This window comes from Solea senegalensis, linkage group LG12, assembly GCF_019176455.1.
Source record: "Solea senegalensis isolate Sse05_10M linkage group LG12, IFAPA_SoseM_1, whole genome shotgun sequence".
NCBI classification, from domain to species: domain Eukaryota; kingdom Metazoa; phylum Chordata; class Actinopteri; order Pleuronectiformes; family Soleidae; genus Solea; species Solea senegalensis.
Window position 1 is genome coordinate 13,838,996 of NC_058032.1, and position 27,559 is coordinate 13,866,554.

Genomic DNA, 27,559 nt, shown 5'->3' on the forward strand with positions numbered 1-27,559 from the left:
ACATTCATATGGCAGACAGTTACACATTCATGTGAGACATGCATGGACATGATGGATGCCATTATAAAAATTGCTACACATCATTAAGTTTTTTTTCCCCCTTCAATAGAAAATGTTCTATTTCCATACAAATGTGTTCTCCAGCTGTCATCCTTACACTATGACCTTTTTTGTTTGAATCCAGCAGCGAAAACATGTTGGTTTAACACCTTTAACTAACAAGTGCTGCTGGTTGCCTCCTCACCTCTCTATTGTAAACATCTTGTGCAGAGAGGAGGCCTGTTAAAGAACAATCAGGGTCAGTTATCTCTTCAGCTCCTTTAAGTTATGCTCATCTGTCTTTTGTACAAACAAATTGCAAGTTGTGAAAAATACAAACCCACAGAAATGTGAATTGGAAATAATATAAACAGCAAGTGTATGTTTTTGAAAGAGTTCCACTTTACAATGTATTTATAATATTCGGGGGCTTATTACAAGACTGACTGTTTATTACCTGCGTTTACTCATTCATTTAAACATGCATTTTTAATTATGCCTTGTTTCAAGCAACACTGCAAGTGAATAGCACTGTGCCATAATTAATACATGATGAGTTTGTAGATAAGCACACACACACACACACACACACACACGCGCGCGTGCAGGCGGTTCATTTCACCTCATGCTTTACTCTCATTTGCACTAAAAGACATATATAAATTTGAATCAGCAGAAACACAGAGAATTGGAAAACAGAAAGGACAAAATCAATTCCAATCAGCAGGACCCTGACCTAATGCTAACTATCAGGTACTGAGTCACTTGCAGTAAGTGAGGCCGAAACACATTACAGTGGAAATAAACAACATTTTCAATTTGGCTTTAAAGAGGCCTATAGAGTTTTCTTCCACAGTCTCAGCAAAAAAACTAATGGAAAAGAAAACAGTCAGGATATAGTCAGCGTAAGTCCCGCTACCTGATGGCATTCAATTTTAACACATTGTACATCCCACAACAACATCCGATACACAGGAGGAGGTTAGCCCAAATATTAGGTCTTATCTCGTAATAGCTGTACATTGAGGAAAGATTACACATAAGCAGCGTGAGCAGCTCTTTGGACCGCGGGAGGAGCGGCATAATGAGAAATCCAACACAAACACTGACGAGACATAAGAACCCTGCACAGACCGAGGAAGGAGGAACAAATAAACGATCAGGTTAGGGAAATGTTTGCTATTGTCAATGTTTGCTTCAGAAAGAGGGCAAACTGTGTTTGATCGAGAGTGAAGAGCAGCACGTTTACCGACATCTGCCATTCGAATTCACTGAGTTAACTTGTAAAGACGATATTCTATAAAATGTTTCATGGTTGAGTGTCATCGACAAAGCATTATCATATATATATACAGTATGTGTGTGTATTCTGTAAACAGACCAATTCTCTCTCATACAATTTTTGTATGTATTTTATTGGATATTACAACGTCTCTGTTTTCTACCACTGTTATTACATAACTCTGTTAATTAAGTGTCAGTTTGATGGCTAACGTATTAGTGACAGCATTTTTGTTTCCTTCCAAACCCTTGCAGTGTACAGTATTATTTGCCTGCGTCATAATTGAACATGTATTGTAACTCTGGCACTCAGCACTTTGTTATGTTGCACAAAGTTCATGATCTTGTTTTAATCAGACGTGTTTAACAACAACAACAACAAAAAAAATACCTGATCTTTAATCTAAAAAGCTTTTGTTGCCTAGAGACGAGAGTGTGAACGTGAACCCGGGCCTCATCCACAGGCTTTGACAAAAACTTGTCAGATGTGCATTAAAAGCAGGAGGATGATGATCAAAATATAAATATCCTGCCTCACTGTGTGTCACTGTGCATGTGTGTGTCTTTCTGTGTGTGTGTGTGTGTGTGTGTATGTGTGTGTACTAAAACCAGAGGGCGACCGTCAAATAAAATGAAGCACTGATTCTTTGTAAAACGGTACACTGACTGGTCAACAATAAAACTTCATAGCACCAGCGGAGGAGCATCCGCACGTACTAACTAACACTTCCGAGAGATACATAAAACTCTGACTTCTTATTTGCAGTTTTTGGAGCAGCTCGAGTGCTTCAACATCGTGTTTCAAACTCTGCAGAAGGACAAAAACAATTAAATAACAGTGGAATCTGTCAAGAGAATTAACTGTCCTCCCACTTTTTGCATTAAGAGATTAGGAAGTGGCTCGTCTTCCTGCATGGAATGGCATCTGCTGCTGAGTGAAGGGCACTTATTATGAAAAATGTGTTGTCTTCATCTACCAGTTCATGAGACGCCCACACACACATCCATTTGTGCTGTTGAGTGTTGTGTTTGAGGCTTATTATCTTTTGTTTTAAAATAAGTGAGGACGTGTCTATGTTTTGTACACGCACGCCATGAAATGCGATAGTGTGCAACACAAACATTTACTCAGGCTACAATTTTATGAATTAATCTAAGCTGTATTCATCCTGTCATTTGACCAACAGGGGGCAGAAAACAATATTATGACTTCAGGAAACATAAATAGATTGATGTATTTGTCTACTATTGGGCACATGGACACAGGACAACGATAGTATTTATTTTAAGATTAAGATTCAAATGGTCAGCCTACTTTTTGTTCAGTTTTGTGTTCATTTTCCCGAAAACTGAAATTTCTAGTTCTTGAGTGGGCCGTGATACTAAAACAGTGATACAAAAAGCCTTTGTAAAGCTGAAGTGTTGAGAGTGTTTGAACCTTCATATCATGTTTTTATTGAATGTACAATAAATATCATGTTAATTTGGTCAGATTTGGGGAAAAATTCAACAACGACCAGTGTACCAGTAAATAAAATGGCAAGTACGGTGCAGTGAATATGCTGTAGATATCTCTGCTGCTGACGTGGATGAGTCCTACATGGCAGGAGAGAGACATCTGTCCACATACATTTTTCATGAAGAAGCGCTCCTTGTGGGCATATTAACCCCTCCTATAATGTGTGAAACACTGAAGGCAATCAGTGAAATGAAGCTTCACAATCAGTAAGGGATGAGGTGAGGGTGCACGTGGTGGTCCTGCACGTTTCAGACACTCTGTGCCTGCAGTGGATGCTGCAACATCCAGACTGTGCATGATTTTCATACGTATCCCCTGTCCTTTGATCACTGCCTCTTTTAACTAGGTCCATTCCTAACAAAGTGTTTTACTTTATCCCCCCCCACCCGAGTGTGTAAAAGCACAGCTGGGTCATTCCATTTGTTATTCTCATCTTTTCATGCTTCACACTTAATGGTTTCATTACACTTATGCGAAGACACAATTTTTGGGAAAGGCTGCGTTATATTTCTCACAGGCCAGTTTTATTTTTGTTCAGGCTCGACTTGTGTCACTAAATAACCTTGTTATGTTAAATGGAGCAACAGTCGTTCTATCCCAGATGAAACTGTGATGTGACGGCGTCTTTTATCGTCACTCGGTCTTGTCTTTGTCTTCAAAGACATGTCAGCGCTGTATCCAAATGCAGTTTAACCCTGGGATCAGTTTTTGCTGCCATGTATTTTGTCATACTGTGGATGTGCTGCCACAGATGGATGCTGCCATACAAAATGTCAACTGACACGTGTGATGTTTTTCTTTTTTACTTTTCCGCACATAAATCCTTGTCTTTATAGATTTTAGGTAGTTTTAACACGTTTAAGTATAATTGAGGTACTTTCAGTGTAAGGCCACTAAATGATTACAGGAATGTTTTTCTTACCCTCTAAACTCTTTTTCTTAACCAAAACCTGCAAATGGCACCTTTAATGTGTCTCGTTTTTTAAAAAACACTAACACTTTACAGTAAAACATGGTAATAATATGGTAATAGTTCTTATATATATTAATAATATTATGGTGATATATTCTTTATTTTTTTTGCAATTACCATGTTATTTACAAAGTACTATGCATTAGCTTGATAATGACTATGATCATAGTATGTCCATGTTGTTATTGTGCTGTAAAGAAGCTTAAGCTCCTTTTCCACTACATATTACCGCCTCAGCTCGACTCCACACAGTTTGGTTGTGTTTCCATTACAATATAGTGGCCGTTTTTCAATATCCATACTTGTGCATACTTGCGTACTCCCGTACTTGTGAAAACGTCATCAGCCTCAGTCCAAGTGCTGTTCCAATTCTCAAGTAAGTGAACAGCGAGGACTGTTCTCACTCCGCCCATTTTTACCAAGTATGCATGGGAGGTGACTTAAGCGTACTTGGGATGGCCATGTATCCCAGAATACATTTCGGCGGAGCATAGCAGCAGATAATAGAAATATAAATCTAAAATAAATTTTAAATAATAAAGTTTTAACATCATTTGAGGTGAAAAATGAGTCATTTAGAATTCAAACTTGTGGTTTGTGTATGAATATAGTTTGGCAGCGACGTTTGTCAGAGGTGATCAGCTCCGCCTCTGCGGACGCTCGGCGCTCACTGTGCCCGGCACAGAGCAGCGTTACCTCGGCCTGTCCTGATGAAATGATCCGCTGGCTCAGACGTCGCTGTCATTACATGCTCGGTGTGATCCATAGATTTGCTGTTGATGTGTTATTTTGTTTTTTAATGGAAACGTTTTGACCTGACAGTTTGAAAGTTTGTATATTATTAATGTTTTTTTTATTTTAACTTTGAATGTTAGATTTATATTAAAGTCACACGGTCATTGTATCTGTATTTAAATATAATATGTAAATATTAGATATGTAGAGTAGTATATATTTGTACACGTCATATATATATACTGTATATATATATATATATGTATATCTATATGTATATGTATATATACATACCACTGCTGTAATATATCTATTTTCCACATTGTATTATTTGTATTGTATATTTTAATAGAAATGAATTAATAAATGAAGTTAAATATTTAAAATGTAAAAATAATAACAACATATATATGCATTCATTAAAAGTATTTCATATGTTCATTTATCAACACCGTAGGTGGCAGTAATGAGGCTGCAGCACTTTCACAATTCAAACAGCAGAACAATACATACATACTTGCATACTTGAGTATTGAGAAACAACCACATACTTGTGTACTCCAGTACTTGGCAAGTATATACTCCCAGCGTACTTCTCAAGTATATATTTCCCAAGTAAGGAAGTACATACTTTCTTACTTGAGTATTAGGAAACGGCCAGTATCTCCTCAACGTGGGGGGAGTCATCACAGCACGGCTGCATGAAACTGCCATGACTTTGTTTTGTACGCGTCACACACAAACGAGTGACTAGTGACTTGTACTGCAGTTGTTTTTGATGAGCTGAATCATTAGAATCAGTTAATTAAAAAGATTTGTTCAGTACTTCCTCCATGACCGGAGCACAGACTCCATCTGACACTGAAATACAGCGGCAGGGTTTGTGATGTGACAGGCTTTCAGCAGTGCTGTCACTAAATTCACCAAACTCCTGTTAAATGACGATCAGCTCAGTTCGCTTGGAACCAAGTACCAGATACAAGGTACTATCACTAATGGAAAAGCAAGATAACCGTGCCATGTCATGCCGAGGCGAGTCAAGTAGCGCTAGTGGAAACACGCCGTTAGAGTATTACCGAAAAAAAAATCAAACTCCAGGGTTCGTCACCTGCCTTACAAAAAAGCAAATTAGGATTAAATTTGTTTCAAATTTTCATCAGTCCTGTAATACAGGTTTGGCCACAGGTCTCATCCACATCAAAATGAACTCTGGGGAAAAAAGCTTGGGGCATGTCGAATCCAGGCCTCTCAGTAATGAATTGGTGTCAGTGGATCTCATTATCCTGAAACTTAAATGATGTGAACATGGGATATCGTTCCTCATTTTCCCTATAACTATAAGTGGAATACCACAGTTGAGATCACTGTCACAAATTGATCAGACACTAACATGGGCAAGTTGTATTTTGAAATGTCCCTCCATTCATCTTACTGTGAGGTCCCAGCTTCTCTTGGGGGTAGAACAAAACAGACAAGCTTTGAAATTTGCTGGTTAGACTTTTCAAGACATCACAACAGTCTCTGAGGACATTTGATCAAGTATAATTCTCACTTTCTACATTTGAAGTGTGGTTCCTGTGTGTGGCCAGGTGAGGCTGGTGTTTAAAATCACTGAAGTGAAAATGCCCATTCTAAGAAATCTCTCCATTGATTTTATGCTCCATAAAACATTTATCACTCTTATGAAATATCCTGAAATTTTGGTAATAGACATAAGGGATTCCTTGTTATTGGCAACACTGATGTGTCAGAATAGAAATCCATAAACCTCTCTTGACAGCACATTAAAGTGGACACGTCCCCATGACTGATTAGACATCCGGCTGACAGATACCCAGTGATTGTTTACTGTGGTGGACCCTGGCAACGACTTGGTGTTTATTGCTGTCTGGTCCAGCAGTATTTCAACATTATATCTTACTCCTTGGAGATGTCAACAAGCAGGTTTGCAGCAACCACACACCATCTCGTCGGCCGCGCTAGTTTGTGAATTAACTGCTGCAGCTCTGCTGTGTCTGTCACATCTTGGAAGTGATGACTTCACTTGTATGTTGCATTTTACAAAGACAATAATGATTTTATGAGTAATTATCCATCGCGCGTTGATGACAAACATTCTCACTAAATTCCCTTCAGGTTTGTTCACACTCTTGGAGGAATAGAAACTGTTGTTTACCATGTTGATATTGCAGAGGGGTAGGCACATAAAACATTCACTTGAGTCACATTTGTACTTTGTGTATTTTTTATTTCATACAAGATCTTTGCATATCAGTGAATCAGCTTCCCGTATTCATTATTCAAAACACAGCTATTTTTGTTTCTTGAATTTTAAAGTCCTTAACGGGGAAGATGCCTTTTGCCTCAGGTGCAGCTTCAATCTTTTCTCTCTCTCATTTCTACACCTCATTATTCATTCAAATCACAGCAGCACAACAGGTGAGTTACTGACAATAGCTCAAGAAGGAAACCACAAATAAACAGCGACGCTGGTGACATCCTCTCCACCAGGACTCCTTATATCGGAAAGAATTACTGTCAAACCCAACGCGCTTTGCTTTCCCCTCGCTGCATTTTTTCTGTGATGTGTGAGCATTTTATGCTTTCAATGACCCATGATTTACACGATATCAAAAACAAGGTTGGGCCCAGTACACAGAAAGAACAACATTACTTCCACCCTTTTCTACTGTTTCACTGCCCGTAGAAGACTTAAATGGTTCTGTTATGACAGTTGCATTTGTTAAATTTGGAGAAATTTTGATGCCACAGTGCAGCATGTGTCACTTCTGCTTGAGCTGGAGAAAAAAAAAATCTAACAGCAATTCAACAAGGCATCATCTGACTCGTTTTGCGTGTGGCGGTTGTGTTGATCCATTTTTCTGAAAGCATATAAAGGTTGGCTGTGGGTGAACTGGTTGTCTAGGACAGTCTCATGTCTCTTCATTTTCTATAACTCGCTTGGACCCAATCAGGTCCTGATGATGTCATGTCTCTGCATCATTAATACTGAAAGGTCATTTTCCCTATACTTGCAGTCATGTCCATCACATGGTGGGTTCAATTTTCAATTTAACACAAGACTGCCTGGGCCAGTCTCACTATTTATGTGAGGGGGAAGACTACCTAAGAGTGCTGTAAAATTCTTCTGGAAATGAGCTTCTTTTATTGTTTCCTGCAAAGCCCTTGGATGAGGGAGCAGCATATGTATCATCCGCTGCCCACGTCTGTCACATGTCATTTTCAGTTAATATAGCTTTTGTTTCAGACTTGATTCTGACACTGACATAGTTAGATTATAGATGGATTCTATTTTTACATTTATACATTTCTTGCACGACATTGCGTGTCCCACCACATACATCAGCACTGCAGAAGATCCAGGCTTCAGTAATGATTTTGTCACGAGTGTATTGTTTTAATTCCCATATATAGGTTGCCCTAGGCTGTCTCATGAGTTCTAAAATCTCAAAGATGTCTTACTCTTAACCTGCCCAAACCCGTCAATGCATTTTTCTATTTCCATGAAACTTTCACTTAAAATAAAACGGGTCCTTGCTTTATGACATTTTTTTCAGCACATACCGTAGATGTCCCCAGAACCCGCTTTTAAATCAATAAAGCTATCCATAATGTACAGAGTGATAAGCTTTCTTCAGCTATTTCAGCGGTAGTTTGCCATGCCATATTTTTTGCAACACATATCTGTATTATGTTTGATATAAACGCTCTGTAAGGTGTCTGAACCTGTGACTCATTACTGCTATAAAATGCTTCATGTTTGATTTCGTGGCTTCCTCCACATTCTTCATTCTGTCCTTTCAGGCTGAATCCCACACGGCTCTAGAAATTAGGGCACTAGCTCCTGGGGGAATTTTGGTATAAAACAAGGTTTCTGGACTAGCGCTGGGACTGGTACTGGGACTGACGAGTGTGTATTGCACGCTGGCCTGCTGGTAATTGCTTTTCAGTCAGTAATCATTGAATGTGTAATAATGGTCATGAACACACTATTGTCTCCCCATCTGTGAAACACATGCAGATTGAAACAGAGGTAATATGAGCACAAAAAGAGCTGCCAGGAGAGCACAAACAGACAAGCATATGCACATGGTGTAATGTTGTCAGCAGCATTGTGCTTCCGAAATGTTAACATCACCTCACTGAGTGGAACTCTTGCTCTGTGACACTACATGCTTGACTTTGAAGACTCCTCTTGGAATAAACACAAAGCTTGAGATGATAGATAGGTCTTCAATCACAGGTTATTCAGTGGTTGTATAAAACAAGCAGAGGCACAGCTCAGCTACTTCCTGCCCATTCTAAAGCCAAGGAGCTACCACACAGACGGTTCTAGCCCAGAACAGAAGGCACTAGTCTGACGCTATAATCTAAACCAGCAGGTGGAGCCCAGCGGACTGCCAACAGAGAATTAGCTTCAACGATCTTCTCAATGGTTCAATCAGACGGCATGACTGCCCTCTGGAACCATCACATGACTGCCCAAACACCTCACAGTAAACATATTTGATGTGTCCTCCCGAGGGAATGTTTGTTAATTCACAGTGTTTCTTTTCATCTCAGCAAAAAAAAAAAAGAATCAGTGAATGATAATCATTAGTGTTGCTATTCCGTTGCTCCTCCACCCCTTGGGTGCCTGCATTGCACCACACTCCTTACTACTTGTGAATGTACAATGTCTCGCTCGGGTATAGGGAGATCCTGCAGATGACATCATACAGCTCCATGGACAGCTGTCAGGATGAGTCAGGTGAAGTTGCTGTGTTCCTTATGTCAGGGAACAAAATCCTCCTGCAGTGAGGCAGCTTCCAGTCAAGTCAACATCAAAGTATGAGTAACTCATATTACAGGAAGCTTTAAGGTAAACAGCAGATGATAAAATAATAATAATAATAATAAAAAAAGCTCATCTGTGGCTGTGATCACAGGTGTTTCCGTTATCTGCAGAGAGTGGACTGCCATTCTGGACATTGCGCTTCCTGAGTGAAAATGGAAATCTGATCTACAAAACCACAAAGAAAGTAACCACAAAGAATGTAAAATGTATATATATGTTCATATCTAGTGTTATATGGACAAATGTGCTCAAGCAAAAACATTCTGTAAAATATGTATTGCGCCATCGTTTTTTTTTTCTGGTACCACACACGACAGATTTGCATTTGCTCAATTATACATTCAGTGTGCGACAAACATGTGCACTTTCTGCTAATGAGATGGAGATTATTTATAGCATGCTGTGCTCTTATCATTTGTTGGGCCCAACAGGTACACAAAGATGAAGTTCAAGGACACCCAAACTTGTCCTCCCAGCAAGCTGTTTCGCGGCTAAACATTCATCATTCAAGCACAAAATTGCACCACATCGAGTCATTCACTCCGCCACAGAGCATTAATTGGATAAACAAATCTTTGCTGCACTGTGTATGTGGCAGGCACCTCTACTCTCGATGTAAATGACATTACACACAAGATAGTTCAGTTACATTTCTCTTTTTGCAGGAATGTAATATCCTGGCACAACCCTGCATTTTTGCCATGGTCAAAACTCTAAGGAGAAAACAATTACTTTGTAAATTAATTATTGCACAAAATATATTCAGGAGCATCTTTCAGAGGATAATTATATTATGAGGCCTTCATTAAAGACCTTAATAAGTACATAGTGCATTTGTGAGCTCATTCTCATCAGGACTGTAATTCATGCTGCTCTGGCAGTGCTTCATCTACTCCAGCCAACTGTGTGTAAGCCGTGCTCTTGCAGAACAAAACACCAATGTTGTTTGTAACGTTCTCTATGGAAACAAGTGTGAATTGCAAATGACTCTTCTCTGCACAAAGCACTTCCTTTCTCTGTATGATTATTACCCATCTGATTTACACTCTGTTGTAATATTTGATTATGTTTTCTGTTAATTCTGTTATGACATGAGACCACTGTTTAGAGAAACAGTGTGTCCGTTGTGTGTGTGTGTTCGTGTAAGGAGGAAAAATGGGGTGGGGAGGTGGGGGGTGTGCTGGCCTCTTCACCTGGCCTCTTCAGATATAATCTATTTATGGCTTTCACACGTCATTATGCCCAAATCAAAATAACAGCCTCTTGTGTTTATCAAATGTCAAAGTGTTATCAGTTACAGCTACAACAAGCCATATGTGGAACTTATATATACATATATACAGCGGGTTTTCTTGACCTTGAAAGTGCAATATTTGTGACATCTGCTCACCCTCTCTAGTCATCTCAATAACATTTCATTTCAAACGTCAATGCAGCTGCAGTGGGATGTTTATTATGTATCAATAAAATATGAGAAACCAACTTAGCAGCAAAACCTGCTCACTGCGTGTTCACCTGCTGTGTCAGCTGACTGTGGAGCACTGTGCTTCTCTGGAGTCCTCTGTTTCATCAATGTGTTAACCCATAAAACACATGGTCTTAGTCCAGATACGTTGAATGCAGCTGTAAATATTTACAGCTATTTCATTTTGAAAGGGAAGTAATTGGGCCATATTGAAGCAACGAAGCCTGTAAACAACAGACCAGGTCGTTTTAAAATGTGGAGAAAGTGGGACAACACCTGACACTCTGACACAGACATAAATTTGGTTTCAGTTTAAAAAAGACCTATCTATCTTTTACAAAGCATGTCACATCCGGTGTTAAGAACAATTTAATTACAGTCACATATGATTAGAACCCTGACTATAAATCAAATAATGGATAAAAACGTAAGATGTTTATTAAATCCATTCTTTGTGGGGGAAAGATGTTGTATAATGAGCTGCAAGGATTGATGATTGTGCTTGTGTCATTAAAATGTTTATTGTGTGAGATGTTCGACAAACAAGCAATAAAGACAATTCAGAAGGGACGTTATAGATGTCCTACAACGGAATTGTGCTAAGTCAAAATTATGTTGTATGTCAAACTGGTATTATGGATAGTCATGGTTTAATTGTAAGTTTTAAGTTAAAGATGTCATCAAATGTATTTTGATTAGCGATATCTTCATCTTTTATTCTGCCTAATCAAAATTTAATTATATATATGGGTAATTGTCAAGTCCAAATGAAGTCACAACTATAGTCACAATTCTGATTCATAATTTGTATCTGTAATGTTGCTTCCAAAATTTGTCATAAATATCAAAATGGCTTGCTATAAACTCCCTCTGTTTGGCCTTCTCCCACAATGATTTGAAAGCAGTGGAAGCAGTAATTAATCCATATATGGACACACACTGAGTGCCACGCCCTAAACGCCTCCTGGTTTTGCGGGCCTGCTGCGTCCTGTGGTCGCCCTGCCCCGCTGCCAGGAAGTTCAGGAACTCGGTCACCGCCCCCGGGCCCCCAGCCCTCCGCTTCACCCATTGTTGGGCAACAGCCTGCGACATCGAAACAATCTTGACCGAAACTTCACAGGTAACTGAAAGCTACAGATCGATTAAGACACTGGAATATTCATCTTTTGCTATACTTGTCAACACACAGGAAGTGTTTTGTACGTCCGGGAGTTAGGCACACAACTCCACTGAATCAGTGAGGGGGAGGAAGAGGGAGGAAAACTTTTGAAGCAAGGAATTCCGTAATTCTCATTCCTCCATTTTGAACTTTTAAACTCCAGTTTCTCTAGTGGACCGTTGTCGGTAAGTTTGTTACGGTTTCGGTCGACTGCACTTTAGATATAAAATATCAGCCGCTACCCCGCGTAACAGGTGGTTCTTTATCGATAAGTCAAAGTTTTTCGGAGCATCAGCGCAGGCTAACAGGGCTAACATTGCTGTTTGTTGTGGCGGTTAGCATTAGCGTTAGCAAGGTACAGTGTATGGGACACGGCGCGTTAGCAGGTAACGTAGCGTTCGGTAAGCTAAGTTGGCTCAACTGTTAATTATCTTTTAAAATAAATGGAACTGTTGAAATGACTTGAATTGTCAACACCGGGTCATAAACTTACATAACCGCACCAGTTTGTTGTTACCGTCTCAGTTAACGTTGCTTCAGCTGTGTAAATCTATACTAACTCAGGTAAAGTTAGCTTCAACAGGTGGAACGCCACCTAACGTTGCTTGTTATCAGCTAGCTGAGGTGTTGGACCCACCCTATCTCACAAGTAGTGATGTCAACAAAAGTCCTTGATATTTTATTAGTTTTCGACTTAGGTTATCTCAATACAGTCTGGTTCGCTGATCTCTCTTGGGCCAATTATGTAAATCTGCTTAGTTGGAATCTTAAATGAAAATTTAATCCAGTTCACACGCACGTATCAATCACCTGTAGTCCTCTGCCCTACCGCAGGTAGCTTTGGTTTCATTTGCCATTGCAGAGAGTTATATCTGCTTCTGAAACTTTGTAGCCACACCCAGACTGAGGAAGTAAACGTGATTTCACCCCGCTATGGCGCAGTTACTTTGGTTAATCCACAGACTGTAGCTGTATTTATGATTGTTTCAGGTACAAGTGTTCTGAGCTAGCATGGGCTAGCACAGGCTAATGTGATTATGTTTCCGTGAATAGCCTCGGACTTCAAAGTTGTTCATGTCCAGACCTCAGACAGTTGCTGTGTTTGACATTATTTCACAGATGTCTCAAATTTGGAGGTCATCCTCATATCTTGACATTTTAGTATTACTGTGTGTCAAATTATGTGTTATGCATTGCTGTATAGAAGTGTAGGATTTTGACAGCAGTGCCAATATAGTTTTCTTCATGTCAGTATAATAGATATATAGTATATGTTTATGCAGTGTGACACACAACACTCACTTGCTTTGCCTCAGATTTGTGAAACATTTCACTGCTTACCAAACTTTTTTTCCTGAACCCAATTACGCTTTAAATTACAATTAATTTTATTTTATTAATTTTATTCGTTTTTTCAACTTTAACATACAATCAACATTCTAAATTAAATTGTCTTACTTTTTATCATCATAATGATGATGCTGACTGATTTGAACATTTGTGTTTGGCCATGTTGCTTAACCCTAGTAATAACTATATAACTATAAAAAATAATTAAAAAGTCAAATTTGTCATAGATTGTTGTGATTGAAGTATTGCATACCTGCCAGTAAAGTTGGATGTAAGGTAGCCATTGTAGTCATGCTTTAAGGCTGTTGTGTGTATTTTTCCTCTGTTTCAGCCTTTTTGACAATAGTCAAGGCCAAAAGCTACCTTAAGTATTGTTCTTATAATACAAATGACCAGCTTTTCTGTTTTAGCCCCTGAGCCCTCTGGGCTTGCTGATTATCCCTGCCCCTCCATGTTTGATAGCTAATCAATGGAGCTGCAGTCACTGACTGAAGAGACAAATCGAAATTGGGCCTCAGTGTTAGTGTGATCTGGATTTGGCAGACATTCTCTGAAAGTTGAAGTATTGTGGACTGTAATATTTGGACTGTTACACAAACCTTTGGTGACTAGTCTGAAATCCTAACAGAAGATTGATTGAAGCAATTTTTACAGACTGTATCTTCTGCAGTAGATTTTCTTTTTGGCATAGCAGAAAGCAATCCTTTTATAACATACAACCACAATCATCTAATTTGGCAACAGACATCCAGCTTGTTTTGGTATTTATTTATTTGATGTCGAATTAATGGTGTGTCATCATTGCATTTGAAAAATGAGTCATCGGTCATCTGCCAATTATGCATGTTTTAACTTTTTGTTCCTTCACTTTGTGAACTTTTTGCCTCTAGAATTCCAGACACCATGACAAGCATCAATACACCCAACATCAACTTTAAATGGGACCCAAAGAGTCTAGAGATCCGTACTCTGGCTGTGGAAAGGCTGCTGGAGCCCCTTGTCACCCAGGTAATAGAAACGCAGCATGCATCTTCATTGATAATAATTGGATTTGTTCAGATAACACAAATATGCAATATCCACATGGTTTTCTTTACAAACATGTTAAAGCAGTTACAGTGAGGTGTTTTATTCATGATTGCCTTTTTATTATACCACATTCTATGGCGAAACTTCACAGATGGACACAAATCCTTTGATAAGAAATTGTCTTTATGCTAACTAAGGTCAAATTCATTAAAGTGCTATTTTCTTGTGTTGGTACATAATATCCACATTTTGCTTACTACATTTATGATCCTGAAGCAGCTTTTACTAGCCACATTGACTAATTTTGCATCCCTGCCATGCATAGGTCACTACTTTGGTAAACTCCAGCAACAAAGGCCCATCAAACAAGAAAAAGGGACGCTCCAAGAAGGCTCATGTTTTGGCTGCATCAGTAGAGACTGCTACCCAGAACTTCCTGGAGAAAGGAGAAAAGATTGCAAAGGAAAGCCAGTTCCTTAAGGATGAGCTGACTGCTGCTGTGGAAGATGTCCGTAAGCAAGGTATACTGAAATTACTTATTGCAACAGTGCATGGTTTCTATCTTGAACACAGTAATTCCTAAGATAGGATAGATAATAAATAAATAACAAGCCATGTGAACATATCATCTGCTCCAGTGGTAGACTTTGAAATATGAATATGCTTTGAGCCTTATAGTTTTCCTTTTGCAATTGTTTTTATAGGGACTTCATTAATAGACTTTTAATTTTTAATATTTGTACAATGTCATCACCTTGGCCTCTTCAAGAGAGCATTTCAATGTAGAGGTTCTTTTATCTCAGTTTTCAGTTGCCCATAAGGTATGTGGACTGAATTACCACAAACCTTGTTCTTTTTTCTTTTAAACCCTCAATTGTTGTGTATTATCTCTTCTGAGTTTTTTTTGTCTGGAGTCGATCAGATCACAATGATGTATTGGTCATGAGTCTTCATGACCAATACATATCAAATACAGGGAATTAGAAAGAAAGCCAATTATGAGCCTGTCTGAAGCCTCGAGGAACACACCGCTGAGTCTTCAACACTGCCGATTCTGATATGTCTGTGAATGGCTTGTATGAGCCAATTTATCAGCTAACCAATAATTAGGTTGTGCTCTATTATTAATGAAATGTAGGTCAGGCTGAACTAAATGAATATTTCAGCAACAAACTTGTGGTGATGATGGCACGGTGAATCTTTAGGTTCCATGTAATGTTTGTTATTTGCAGTGAGGTTGTTCAGCCTCAGAAAACATCCATCTATCTGGCTGTCTGTCCATCTATCTAGTCCTTGTGCACTCCTATGTGTAGAGAGTCCCATATTTATGAAAAGAAAATACAATACAAAAGACAATAGTTGCAACTAATGTGGAAAGGTGAAATGGCTCTGACTGAGTAATTCAATGTCATTTTTTATAGTTTAACGCCTTTTGATTGACATTCCTCAGGTGTAAAGCCATCTCTCACTATGATTTACATGTTTGTTGCTCTACTAGGACTTATCATTTTGTGGATATCTGCGCCATGCTGTTGAGCATATTAGTTTGAAGCTTCTGATGTTGGTGATGACAAAATCACAAGTGAATCATCAAACACCTGGAGGCTTGTCTTGTCTTTGTTGGAAGCATGATGATAGTAGAGATGGCATTCTGTTTAAAAGGTTATCTGCTTGGCTGCTTAGTGGATTACCGGGTATTGCATTGAAAAATTATCTATCATCATGTGTATGAATTTTTGTTCCCTTTTGTTATTAACCTGCTTCAAATTCTTGTTTCCATGGAGATCAGAATAGGAATGTGAAGTGCATCATGAAAGTATAAAGAGGAAACAAGGTGCATAGATGTCACAGATGATGTCAAATGTATTTAAATGGCTATATCCACCTGCCTTCAGGGACTCAACCCACACACAGTCCATTTCCAATTCAATTTCATGCCTCCTGCAAGTTTCAAACAGTAATCCACCATCAAATCATTGGCCAATGAAATTACCATTTGTCTTGTGATAACAGGTTCCATCATCTAACAGCCACCCTTGCAAGTCTCAATTATTCCCCTCTGCTCTGGATATCTGACTCTCTTTTGACACAGTAGCACACCATTGAGACCAGGGAGCTATGACTTGAGAGTGGCTGTTATCACCTTGTGAAGCAACATCTGTGTCACTGTGTCTCTTCTCCCCAGATGCCCAGCGAGTTATACTATGTCCCTTGCTCGATTACTGTTCTGAGTAGTTCGGAGGTAGATGACATGTCACTAGATAGCTTGTGCAGTGCTCAGTGCCCAGGAATGTTACTGTCGTTGTGGCTGTCACTGGGCTGGAATTCAGTGACTGTTGTTAGCTGGTGCCTAGGTCTGGCTGTCGGCTATGCCATGCTGCTCAGTGGAGCGTGCCTAGACTGATAATATGGCCATTGAGAAGAGTAACACCCTCCCTACCCCGTTGGATTTAAGAAAACATTGTCCAACCAGCTGTGGTGTACCAAGCATTTAAACAAGGAGATAATTTGCTAAAAAGGATGATTATGTATACAATGCATATAGAATAGACTAGTGGACCACTTCACTTATTTTATTTGATTTTTTTTTAGTTTTAATTTTAGTTTTTGCTGCTATTAGTTTATTGTCTGAATATTTACTTTATTTACCACATAATATACATCACATACATAGATATGTCCTACCCGTCCAAAGACTTGACTTAATCAGACATTAGTATTTGCTTTGTCCTTGTGCTCTCCTTTTTACACTTCCCCGTCTCGTGCCTTTGCTGTTCAGTTATTTGGAAGGCTTATTGTGTGTGATACATTTAATCATTTCGTCTTGCACCTGGTGGGCTGCAGGTAAGTGTTAGATGGATGGAGGTTTATTAAAGGAGCACTGATCACTATCTTCCCCGGAAAATGGCCTTATTGATTTTGTTTGAAGGGGGAATTACAGCTCAAAAGTGTGGACTGTGTTTGAGGTCTATGTTGTCAATCATTTCCAACAACAACTTGAGATCTCTGTTTGATTCAACGTGGTCATAGTCTCAGTGAGATCTTTGTTGTAAAGATTATTCTTTTTAACCAAGCACTGCAACATTGACTGTTCACTTTTCAGTCAGTCAATTCTTCAATCATGTAATGTCCCTGTAAACAATTGTATTTTAGTATATTCATTTTAGGATTTGGTTTTATGTTTCATATCATTTTGTCTCACTCACTGCAGTGTTGTGATTTACAGCTGAAACTATGACCTCACATAAACATAACATTACTGACATTTAAGATGATCAGTGGCTGCTGCCATTAACATCAGGTTCTAAATTGTGATTAACACTATGGTTTTTGATACTGTACAAAATAATATTTGGGTGAAGGAATTGATTTCTGAAATTATGGCAAAAATAGTCTATTCTTTCCATATTGATCAATATTTATCATAATATATATTTTTTGGTGGTACTGCATTTTAAAAGAGCATCCTGACTAAAGCCTGAAGAAACCAAGATATGTAGCTACAGGGCTTTTGGTCTTCAAATATGTTCTTTTGTTGACAAAATCATAACTTAAGCCCCTGGATCAACACCAACAGCTGTTAAATTCTTAATTCAACAAGTGCTACAACTCATCTTCTCCAACCTTGGTGAAGTTGAAATGGGTGAAACTGAAAGTTTAAAGAGGACAGTAAAGCAAAATCTCTGAAGTTCTTTATGCTCAGAATTCTATAAATTCACTGGGATTCACAATAGTATGTATTTCTTGTTTTCCAAATGTGAAAAAATAACTAAGTTGTGTTCACACAAACTATGTAGATAATTTCCAACATAGGATGTCTTTGTTGGTGCATCTGCTTGCATTAAAATGTTTTATTTAAAATATTTATTTTAAGCATTGTTTTCCAATGTGTTTCTGTATACATTGAAAAAAAGACAAATTCCTGTTGGTAATGTGAAATAAGTTATCACCTTTTTTATAGCGGGTTTACTTGTGTTTTTAACTTGTGTTAAAAATTGCTATTGTAGCTAAAGTACACAAATGATTTGACCTCATTATAGATAAGTGGATCCATCTAACCATACACCACACATGTGATGGAATTAAAGTGTTGCAGCAGCAACACACATAACACAAAAATAACAAAGGTCATGACACCACATGTAACAAGTATGTGAAAATGATTAAAATTACATGTAAAAATGTCAAAGACCAAACTAAAACTTAAAAAGTTAAAAAATGAGCTCAGTTGTGAATTAAGTATTTTGGTGACCCTAGTGTTATGAATGCTTAATATATCAAATAAAAAGATGTGATGGACTGGCAGCCTCTTCAACCTATGTCAGCTGCCATTGGCTACAGATGAGCACAGCCCTCATGAGGAGGATAAAGTGTTAGAACATGAATGAAAAACATTTGTCCACATGCATTGTTGGGCATAGCCAGCGTGTAAGAATTGGTTTGCATTACAATGTGTTTTCCAGTGTTGGCCTCTACATCTTTGAATTTATCCACGGTTATCAGAACAGGATACCATGTTACATTTAGGGTCAAAGAGTCTGGAGTCGGTCCCAGCACACGTAAGAGTAAAACCGGAAGCACACCTGCTTTCTAAGCAGTTCTTTTTAGGCAGTGCAGAAAAACAAAGGAGCTTTGCTCTATACACGATTATCATAAAAAAGACCATACTAAGCACAATGGTAAAAAACGGCTAAGAATGAATGAGTGGTACATTAATTCTACGTTTTTTTTCTCCTGAAGCACACTTTATTCACAGAAGAAAATTGCTCATTTTGGTGCTGGTCATCTTTTATTTTTTTCCTCTCTGCATCTTCTATGGAGCTGTACTAATCCTTTTTTGCTTTGTAACCATGCTGATGAGGCATTCATTTCCATCTCATCCAATTGTTTGGATTTTGATTGTGCTTCCACTGAAATAAACTGGTGACCGAATTAATGTCTTGTTCATAATGTTAGCCTACAAAGTCCATTTGTGTGCCCAGTCAACTGTGCAGGAGCAGCTAATGTAGGACAAAGCATGGTGCTGGACAAAACCAGACAGTGAGCCTTTTGTTATGGCTATGACCTCTTTTTTTTTTCCTTTAGAGCACTGTGTGTGTCGGTGCTGCTCTGTTTTCAGGCAGAAATGATCACTGGACACTGAAGAGGTGTGGGTGTCTGTGTGTGTCTCTGCTGTTCTGTGTGACATGTTTTGACTCATGCCACAATAGCTAGGCTGGGAAAATGTGCCGAACTGTCACACCTCTCCCGAACACTCCTCCTCATTTCAAGTGAAGACTTGTAATGTTATAAACTTGTCGTCGTGAATGGGTTGACTCCTCTTAGAAATCTGCTGTTGGCACTAATACCCCACTGCTACTACAACTGCTGCAACTACTGTAGACCCTTTTTACACTTTGAATAGTTACTAGTGCTGGGTGGTATGAACAAAAAATTATTTCAAGATATGAAGCAGTATTTTTTTTCATGCATTAGTAAGTGCTCCAGTGAGAGAGAGGGGCAGGTGAATGTGTGTGAGTTGGTTAATGGAAGTACATACATTCTTGGTGCTCTAACACATGTTTTCTTCTAAGGTGGTGAAGTGAATGGATCATTTCTGCAATTGCAAAAAACGGTTACTTATTCAGCTAAGCGCTTCGCATGTGTGGTGCAACAATGAAAAGGAAACTATGGAACAGTGCTTTGTTGCACCACGTTCTGTTTTTCATATACTGGTCTTACGATAAACAAAAAATTCTCATCATCTCATTATCAAAAAAAAAAGAAAAAACAATACCGGTTGTCATTTAACACATTAATTTTCCTGTTGGGGAGGTATGTGTTTTGGATAATTATACACACCAGTTTAATGATAAGAAAGAAAATAGTTTCCTTGTCTCAATTTGAGATTTTTAAATTTTGAGGTTTTTTTGAGTGACATTTCATTTGAAGTTTCACTTTGAATCTTTGAGTTAATGTCTTTTTTTTCCCTTTTTTATTCTTAGGTGAGTCAATGCGCCAAGCTTCTGGAGAATTTGCAGAAGACCCCTGCTCTTCTGTGAAGAGAGGCAATATGGTTCGTGCCGCTAGAGCCCTCCTGTCAGCAGTCACACATCTGTTGGTGTTGGCAGACATGTCTGATGTCTACAAACTTCTACTGCAACTGAAACTGGTGAGATCATTTGGTTTTGTGCATACTGAGTATAACAGCTTTGCCTATTAATAAGCTATTGTAACGGAAATTATTTTTTTGTGACAAAATGATACTGTAGATAAACGAGCTGTCTAATGCTCAGAAAGATTATGGTAATACAAGTTTTGTAAACAAGGCAGTGTTTAACCAAATTATCTTTTTAAGTCTCAAGAATAAAAAGTATTTGCTTACCTTTTCCCATGTGCTTTGTTTAGGTGGAGGACAGTCTGGTGAAAGTCCGTAACGCAGGAACAGAGCAGGACCTGGGAATCCAATATAAGGCCTTGAAACCAGAAGTGGACAAGCTGAATATGATGGCTGCTAAGAGACAGCAGGTAAAGAGTAGTTGCACAAAGGAGACCTCATATTTGATTGTTGAAGCAGAGGATTCTCTCAGTACATTTTCATGCACGATAAAGTTGAGCTATGGTTGAGCTCCGTTCAATTGAACTACAGCCCTAGTCTGAGTATCAAGCGCTAGTGGGGAATTGATGATGGGATATTTTGTCCGCTAACACTCCGTGGATTGTTAGTCAGGCAGATTTTAGTTAGCATGGAGCTAGTTATTAGCTTGTCGACTTCCATTCTGAGTTTTTCCACCGTCCTTTACTTAAAAACGCCCATTTTTTCTAAGCTGCTAGTGCACAACTCTTCTCATCACACAAAGAAATGTAATGGTTTGAATTTCTCCATGTTTTTGTCGCTTTTGTGCTTCAGGCCGGTATTCTTATAATAAGATGCCCCCAACAAAGGCTTACTCGCAATGTAGTGTAGGTGGTGGTCCACAGTAAAGTGCATTTTTTAGGTTAAACTACTTTATTAATTTTTTTATTATTATTATTGTTATTATTTCTATTTTTACAGATCCAGGAGACATTAATTAATGTATTTTAAGATTTCTCACAATTTTAAGATTATCAGCAAGCTATGCAAAGTTGATGCCCTATATTTTAATGCTTCTCTGTTCCTTTATGTTGGCCTGTGGCATAGATGGTATATATACAGTAGTAGTGAAAGTTAAGGGAACACAAATGTTTAGTTACCTTTTTTACCCACTACTTTAACAAGCTACATAACTAAATAAAATGTTAACATTTAGCATGCACAGTATCTAAACAATCAATAAAACACAATTACAACCTCGTAAATAAGTGAAAATTAATAGGTTCTGCCGACCCTAACTTCTTGGGTTTTATGTCCTTACACATGCTAAAATACATCTTTGTGGTATAAATTAATCAGACCACTGCTCACCGGTGTTTATTTGCATCATCAGTGACCTAGACCCAAGTATGAACTGAAGGTCACAGTGACCGTACAAAATACATTATCCGAAGAATGCACATGCCAATTTGAATGAAATATACTTAATATGCCTTTGTATTTTTCAATTCCTTGTGTCTTCACCACAAAGTCACAATTTTGAGTCACGACAGACAAGAATGTAAAACTGCAGCTTTACTGGTTGGCAAATGCACATCACCACCAGAAGTCAAATTATATCAAGAAAGTTCGATATCAAGTCAAGAAATTTGAATTCAGCGAGTACTAGGTGAATACCTGACAAGCTTTTAAATAAAACTAGACTAGACCATTCTTGTTCTCTGTATTACCCTTATTTGGAAAACTTGCCAAATTGATCTCTGATTTTCTTATAGCAAATTACTTGTAATTGCTTTTTTTATGGATAGAAAAGTGTGTTTAACCCAAAGTGAATGCTGGAAGTAATGGGGCTTAAAGACATTTTTTTGTGCACATCTCAATCAGTTATGGAGTCCTGGGACTATTCCATTTGGAGGAGAAGTTTTACGTTTTTGTATCCACCATAAATCGATAATACCAATGAACACCAGCTCTTTTGTCCCTTATATGAAGATGTAATTGCAATATATTACAGAGGTCTGAATAGAAACTGATTTATTTGCAAAGGCATATTATAATGGCCTTATCGTGAGTATTGTGTTACCACAGGGGAGAGAATTATATCTGGGTCATCCAGAACAAACTCTTTCACACTTGGTGTCTCCACAAGGGCACGACAGGCCCATTTTGTAATTAAAATACATTATGACCGCTCCCCCTGTAGGTATTTCATCTTCCAGTTTATCTATTTCACCTTTTTCTTCTTCTTTAATCTCATCCTGTTCTCAGGAACTAAAAGATGTCCACCACAAGGATCAAATGGCGGCTGCTCGCGGAGTGCTACAGAGGAACATCCCAATGCTGTACACAGCATCCCGTGCCTGTCTCCAGCACCCTGATGTGGCTGCCTACAAGGCTAACCGTGACCTGATCTACAAGCAGCTGCAGCATGCAGTTTCAGGAATCTCCAATGCTGCCCAGGCCACTGCCACTGAGGACTCAGCACTCAGTCAGCCAGCTGGAGGTGGAGAGCTGGCCTACGCCCTCAACAATTTTGATGTAAGTCAAAGGAGTAGTTTACAAGTTGCACTGAATTCATTTATATACCATGAAATTTTATATATATCGAAAGATTCCATGCACATAGTTCAGTCAGACCTTTTATTTTACAGAGCTAATGTGAGTTATAAAATGACCAGCGGTGGACAAATTGGGACATAGCTTGAGGGTACCCTGAATGTGTTTTTGAGTCACTAAATTGCCCTTTGTCAAAAATTTTTTCGCAACTCTAGCATTTAGGGCTTTCCTGTACTGATTTTAGTTGGGTATGTTTTTAAAGGGTATAGTTGAATAATATTGTAGTCCATAATTCTTATAAAAGCAAAGCAGTCTTAAATATCACAGTGTGTTGTATATTTGGAAGCTGGAAAAGTTATTTGGTCCTTTTGTCACAAACAAAAATGTAGTTAATTTTTACTTCCTGGTCAGTAAGAACGCTAATCTGCTAAACCAATTTGCAAGTAGCTGTTCAGTCCCTCATAGTTGTGGTCAAAACCTTTTGTCTCTGCCATTCAGTTAGTGTTATCCTTTGTAGTCAAGTGTTTTTCTCAAAAAAATCTCCCAGAATGAAATTTTCATTGCTTACTTGTCATACTCCAGTTAATACAACTACTGTGAAACTGCAAATTCAACCTTGGATGTTTTACAGAAATTAAACATTGTTTAATATTCATCTTAAGTGTAGGGACGACTGCTAATAAAATGTCTTCATTAGTCATCAAAATATTGACATGAAGTGACATCAGGATAACAGCAGGTTTTAACATTAAGGTAATCATCTTGTGCCACCTGCAGTGAAGAATGCAAACCTGATTTTATTTCCCTTTTTTCTCTCCACTGGCATTCGCTTCCTTCAGAATTTTCAGCTCTTCTTTTATTTCATAAAACTGTTCATATTAGGCTTCCAAATACACTCAACAGATTCACATGGACAAATTAAATATTTTTCAGTAAAACCTCAAAACTCATTTTGTTGTGTGCTCTTCTGCTAGGAACAATGCTCCGTTTGTATTGATTAGATATTTAGCAATTAGGTGTGTGTGTGGGGGTGGGGGTGATGCAGTGCTTAAAACTCACAGCAGTGTTTTCCATTAACTACCAAGACCATGGCGACCTGCCAGTTTAATTTGTCCTGCTGATTTCAGTATGAGCAGAAAACGTTCAACACTTCTGAAAATGAAAATGTTTTGTGCCATTGCTTCAATTTATAGCTGTGCCCAACTCTCTCTTTCCACTCGCATTAATACATGAATTGTGACTGGGTATGGCATCGTCAGTCTGGCCATTAGGAGCACGGGAGAAATAGCGCCATGTGTGTTAACATGAGAACCATCCAAAAAAAGCTCCAGTCATTGCAGCTAGATGCAAGTTGCAGGAACACAGGTTTCCGCTATCACTGTGTGCATGTTTACAGTGAGCAGGCAGTTCTCAGTTGAAAAGCAGATCCCCACATAAAGTATGTATGTACCCTTACACTGCCACGGTTACTGAAAGAGCAGACTTTGACATTTTTTGTCAGATGTAAAGTGTTGTAGTGGATGTAGTTGGAGACAATGTAACCAGGGCATACATATAAGCTTTTTTACTATTTGTGTAACATGTTTATGCCATGTGTCACTCTGTTGTTTTATGACCAATCTTTTCCGTTTCTGTCAGTAAAAATGTTCTATGTTTTGTAGCAAATCAGATATTTTACATTATGTTTGAAGCACTCATCAGTTGGTATGCATTTATTTTCCAGGAGCCTTACCTGTTTTGGAGAATAGTTGTATGTGAAAGAGAAGAAACTCTGTGCTTAAACATTGTTAACTTCTAATGCTGCTTGAATGCCACTCCACTAGAGAATACCCCTTAAGGTATAGAAGTATTCTTCTCTTGTGCCAAACGTGGATGCAACAAGTGTAACACTGCTGCCTCTCAGATCTGTTGCATCACTTTTTATTTCAAAGTTAGCCACACAGAAAGTTAATCCTCAAAAACCTGGATGCAGACTAGCTTCTTCAAGAGGAAAGCAAGATTAGCATGACTCACCTCCCTCTCTGTATCATCCTTCATGTCTCTCTTGTGTGCCTGTTGCCATGGCAATATTACACGCAAGCAGAGGAGGTCAGATGAGACAGAATGGAGGGGGCTGAAGGTGGATGTGATGGAAACCACAGTTTTATCTGCTGAATTGTTGAATTTTTTTTTAGCAATAAGTCATCCGCAGAAGCACAGATGTCAATGGAGAAGTTGTCTTTCTTGTGCTACTACAGGTGTCATGTTAATATCTTAACCCTCTGCAGTACCTCTCCAGCATTTCAACTAGTTGCCTCTCAGCAGGCTTGCCTCTGTGAAATCAGACATTTAAGGGTTCTCTCTCATTCTGCAGATGTAAGAGAGCAGAGTCGGTTACTATAACACGTCTGTGAGTGGTGAAAGGTAGTGAATCAAATCCTTTCAAAAAGGTATAATATGTTTATAACAGATGAGTCTACATTCATAGACTCATCTGTTGTGTATATGATATTGTATACATTGCAGACACACACTAGTGCTACTGGTGTCCTTTTTAACTCATAGATTAGAAGTAAGAGACGAGACAAACCTCTCTCCATTCTTCACTTTTTAGGTTGTTTTTACCAGTCCCAAAAATGTATCTTCTTAAGCAGCAAAAGAAACAATAAGATAACCATTTTATTATGTCTTAAAATTCCTTCATTTCTGTTAAAATATTCTACTTATTTTACCAGCAAAATATGTTGTTGAATAAAAGCCAACAACATAGTAAGAAATAAAGAAACATATTTATGCAACACAACATTGCATTATTTTATCATGTGCTGTAAGTCTGAAATAAACAAGTACAGACAAAATATTTAGATTCTGTTTAGATTAGCTCTAGATAAGATCTAGATTAGATTAAGTGCTTCAAGCATCTTATGGTGTTCTTCAACACAGTGTACTCAGGGTTTCTCAATCCTGGTCCTGGGAAACCATTTCCCTTCATGTTTTAGATGTTATTTATGGCGTATTTAAAGGTTCTTAGTAATGATCAATAATCAATTACAGCTTAGTTAGTAGATAATAAAGCAGTGATAGGATTATATTTTTTACAAGCATTGCACTTGGATACAGACAAATCTAATAATATATTGACATTGTTCCATTAATTTTTTTCCCAATCAAAGGTTTGTCAAGGTTGTTTATTAGTAAAGAAAATCAGGCATTATTTAAAGTTATACTCAAACCTTTTTGATTTTATTGAAAATGTGGCCAGTATGATACTGTTTATGAAACTGTGCACTTAAGTTACTGCCCTACAGATATTAGGACAGCACACCATAATCTTCCCTTAAGATTTTCAAGCCAGCCTGTCATTCTGTCAATTCTGCCCTCCACTTGCTCGCCAGATTTCTCTCTTCGGGCTCAGATGGGGAGACATCAGTGTGTCATGATGACTTTTGGCATTTTTTTCTCCCCGTGTAATTTTCCCGTCTCTCCCCTTTGCCCCTTTTTCTAACAGAAACAAATCATCGTGGATCCTCTGGCGTTTACTGAGGAGCGCTTCCGTCCCTCCCTCGAGGAGCGCCTTGAGAGCATTATCAGTGGCGCTGCCCTCATGGCCGACTCTTCCTGCACACGTGATGACCGCAGGGAGCGCATCGTGGCTGAATGCAATTCTGTGCGCCAGGCTCTTCAGGACCTCCTGTCTGAGTATATGGGCAATGTAAGTGTGTCACCTTTGCTTTTCTTGATTCTTGCTATGCCACCGCCCCTCCATTTTTTTGGCCTATATTGCATTTTTGGATTAAAAGACAGTTAAAGTGGTACATTCATTTTTAATGCAATTAATCTAGAATTGTGTACAGGAACAGCTGTGGACAAAACATTGTTGTCCCCGTTTTGTTTTTACTTGGCTGCCTGAAGTCAGTTTGAAAGGTTGTACATTAGAGCTGCAACTAACGATTATTTTCACAATCGATTAATCTGTCAATTATTTTCTCGATGAATCGTTTGCTCCATAAAATGTCAGAAACCAAAATTAAAGTGGTCTGAATACTTTCCAAATGCTTTGCAAACAAATGTTATTATGTGGACATGTTATTTTTCTTTTTAGAATATTTGAATATTGAGTGTTTTAATTTTCACCCTTTGATGGTGCAATGTTGTGATGGCAGTATGCTTTTTTTAGCATCTTTCCCCCACATTTAAATTACCTGCTATATATGCTAATTCTGGTGTTAAACTTTTGCATACAGCACTAGTTCTTGTATAAAAATAATATTACAACGCAAAAGCTATAAATTAATCTCCACTTAAGCACGTTACCTTTTGTATGGAATACTTGCTCTAGTCTGAACAGGTGGCTGCCAATTTAGGCCTGCCTGTATAATTAGCTTACTAACCAGATGTAAACTAATTTAAATATAGTTTTACATTTTAAATGGGACAATTTGGGACTTGCAGACCCACTGCATAACTGCACAGCCAGGATATTTACTTAAGCTAAGAACGGGGCAATAGCCTGCCTGCCTGCTTAACAGGGTGAGCAAATTGGTGTTCTTTCTACATCTAA

General features: G+C 38.4%; 1 protein-coding gene across 2 annotated transcripts in view; it reads left to right on the top strand.

The window, feature by feature from the left end:
• The first annotated feature begins 11,921 nt into the window (after nucleotides 1–11,921).
• Nucleotides 11,922–27,559, top strand: part of ctnna1 (catenin (cadherin-associated protein), alpha 1) — a 68,409-nt gene continuing 52,771 nt past the window's right edge. Inside the window, exons 1-7 of one of the 2 annotated variants that reach the window (XM_044039754.1) lie at nucleotides 11,922–11,990; nucleotides 14,270–14,387; nucleotides 14,734–14,929; nucleotides 20,393–20,559; nucleotides 20,796–20,915; nucleotides 22,732–23,001; nucleotides 26,507–26,710. In XM_044039754.1, the coding sequence (XP_043895689.1) occupies nucleotides 14,283–14,387; nucleotides 14,734–14,929; nucleotides 20,393–20,559; nucleotides 20,796–20,915; nucleotides 22,732–23,001; nucleotides 26,507–26,710 (1,062 nt within the window). In that variant the 5' untranslated portion in view covers nucleotides 11,922–11,990; nucleotides 14,270–14,282. Of the gene's footprint in view, nucleotides 12,215–14,269; nucleotides 14,388–14,733; nucleotides 14,930–20,392; nucleotides 20,560–20,795; nucleotides 20,916–22,731; nucleotides 23,002–26,506; nucleotides 26,711–27,559 lie in introns of both variants that reach the window. The other variant, XM_044039755.1, reaches the window with a different exon arrangement.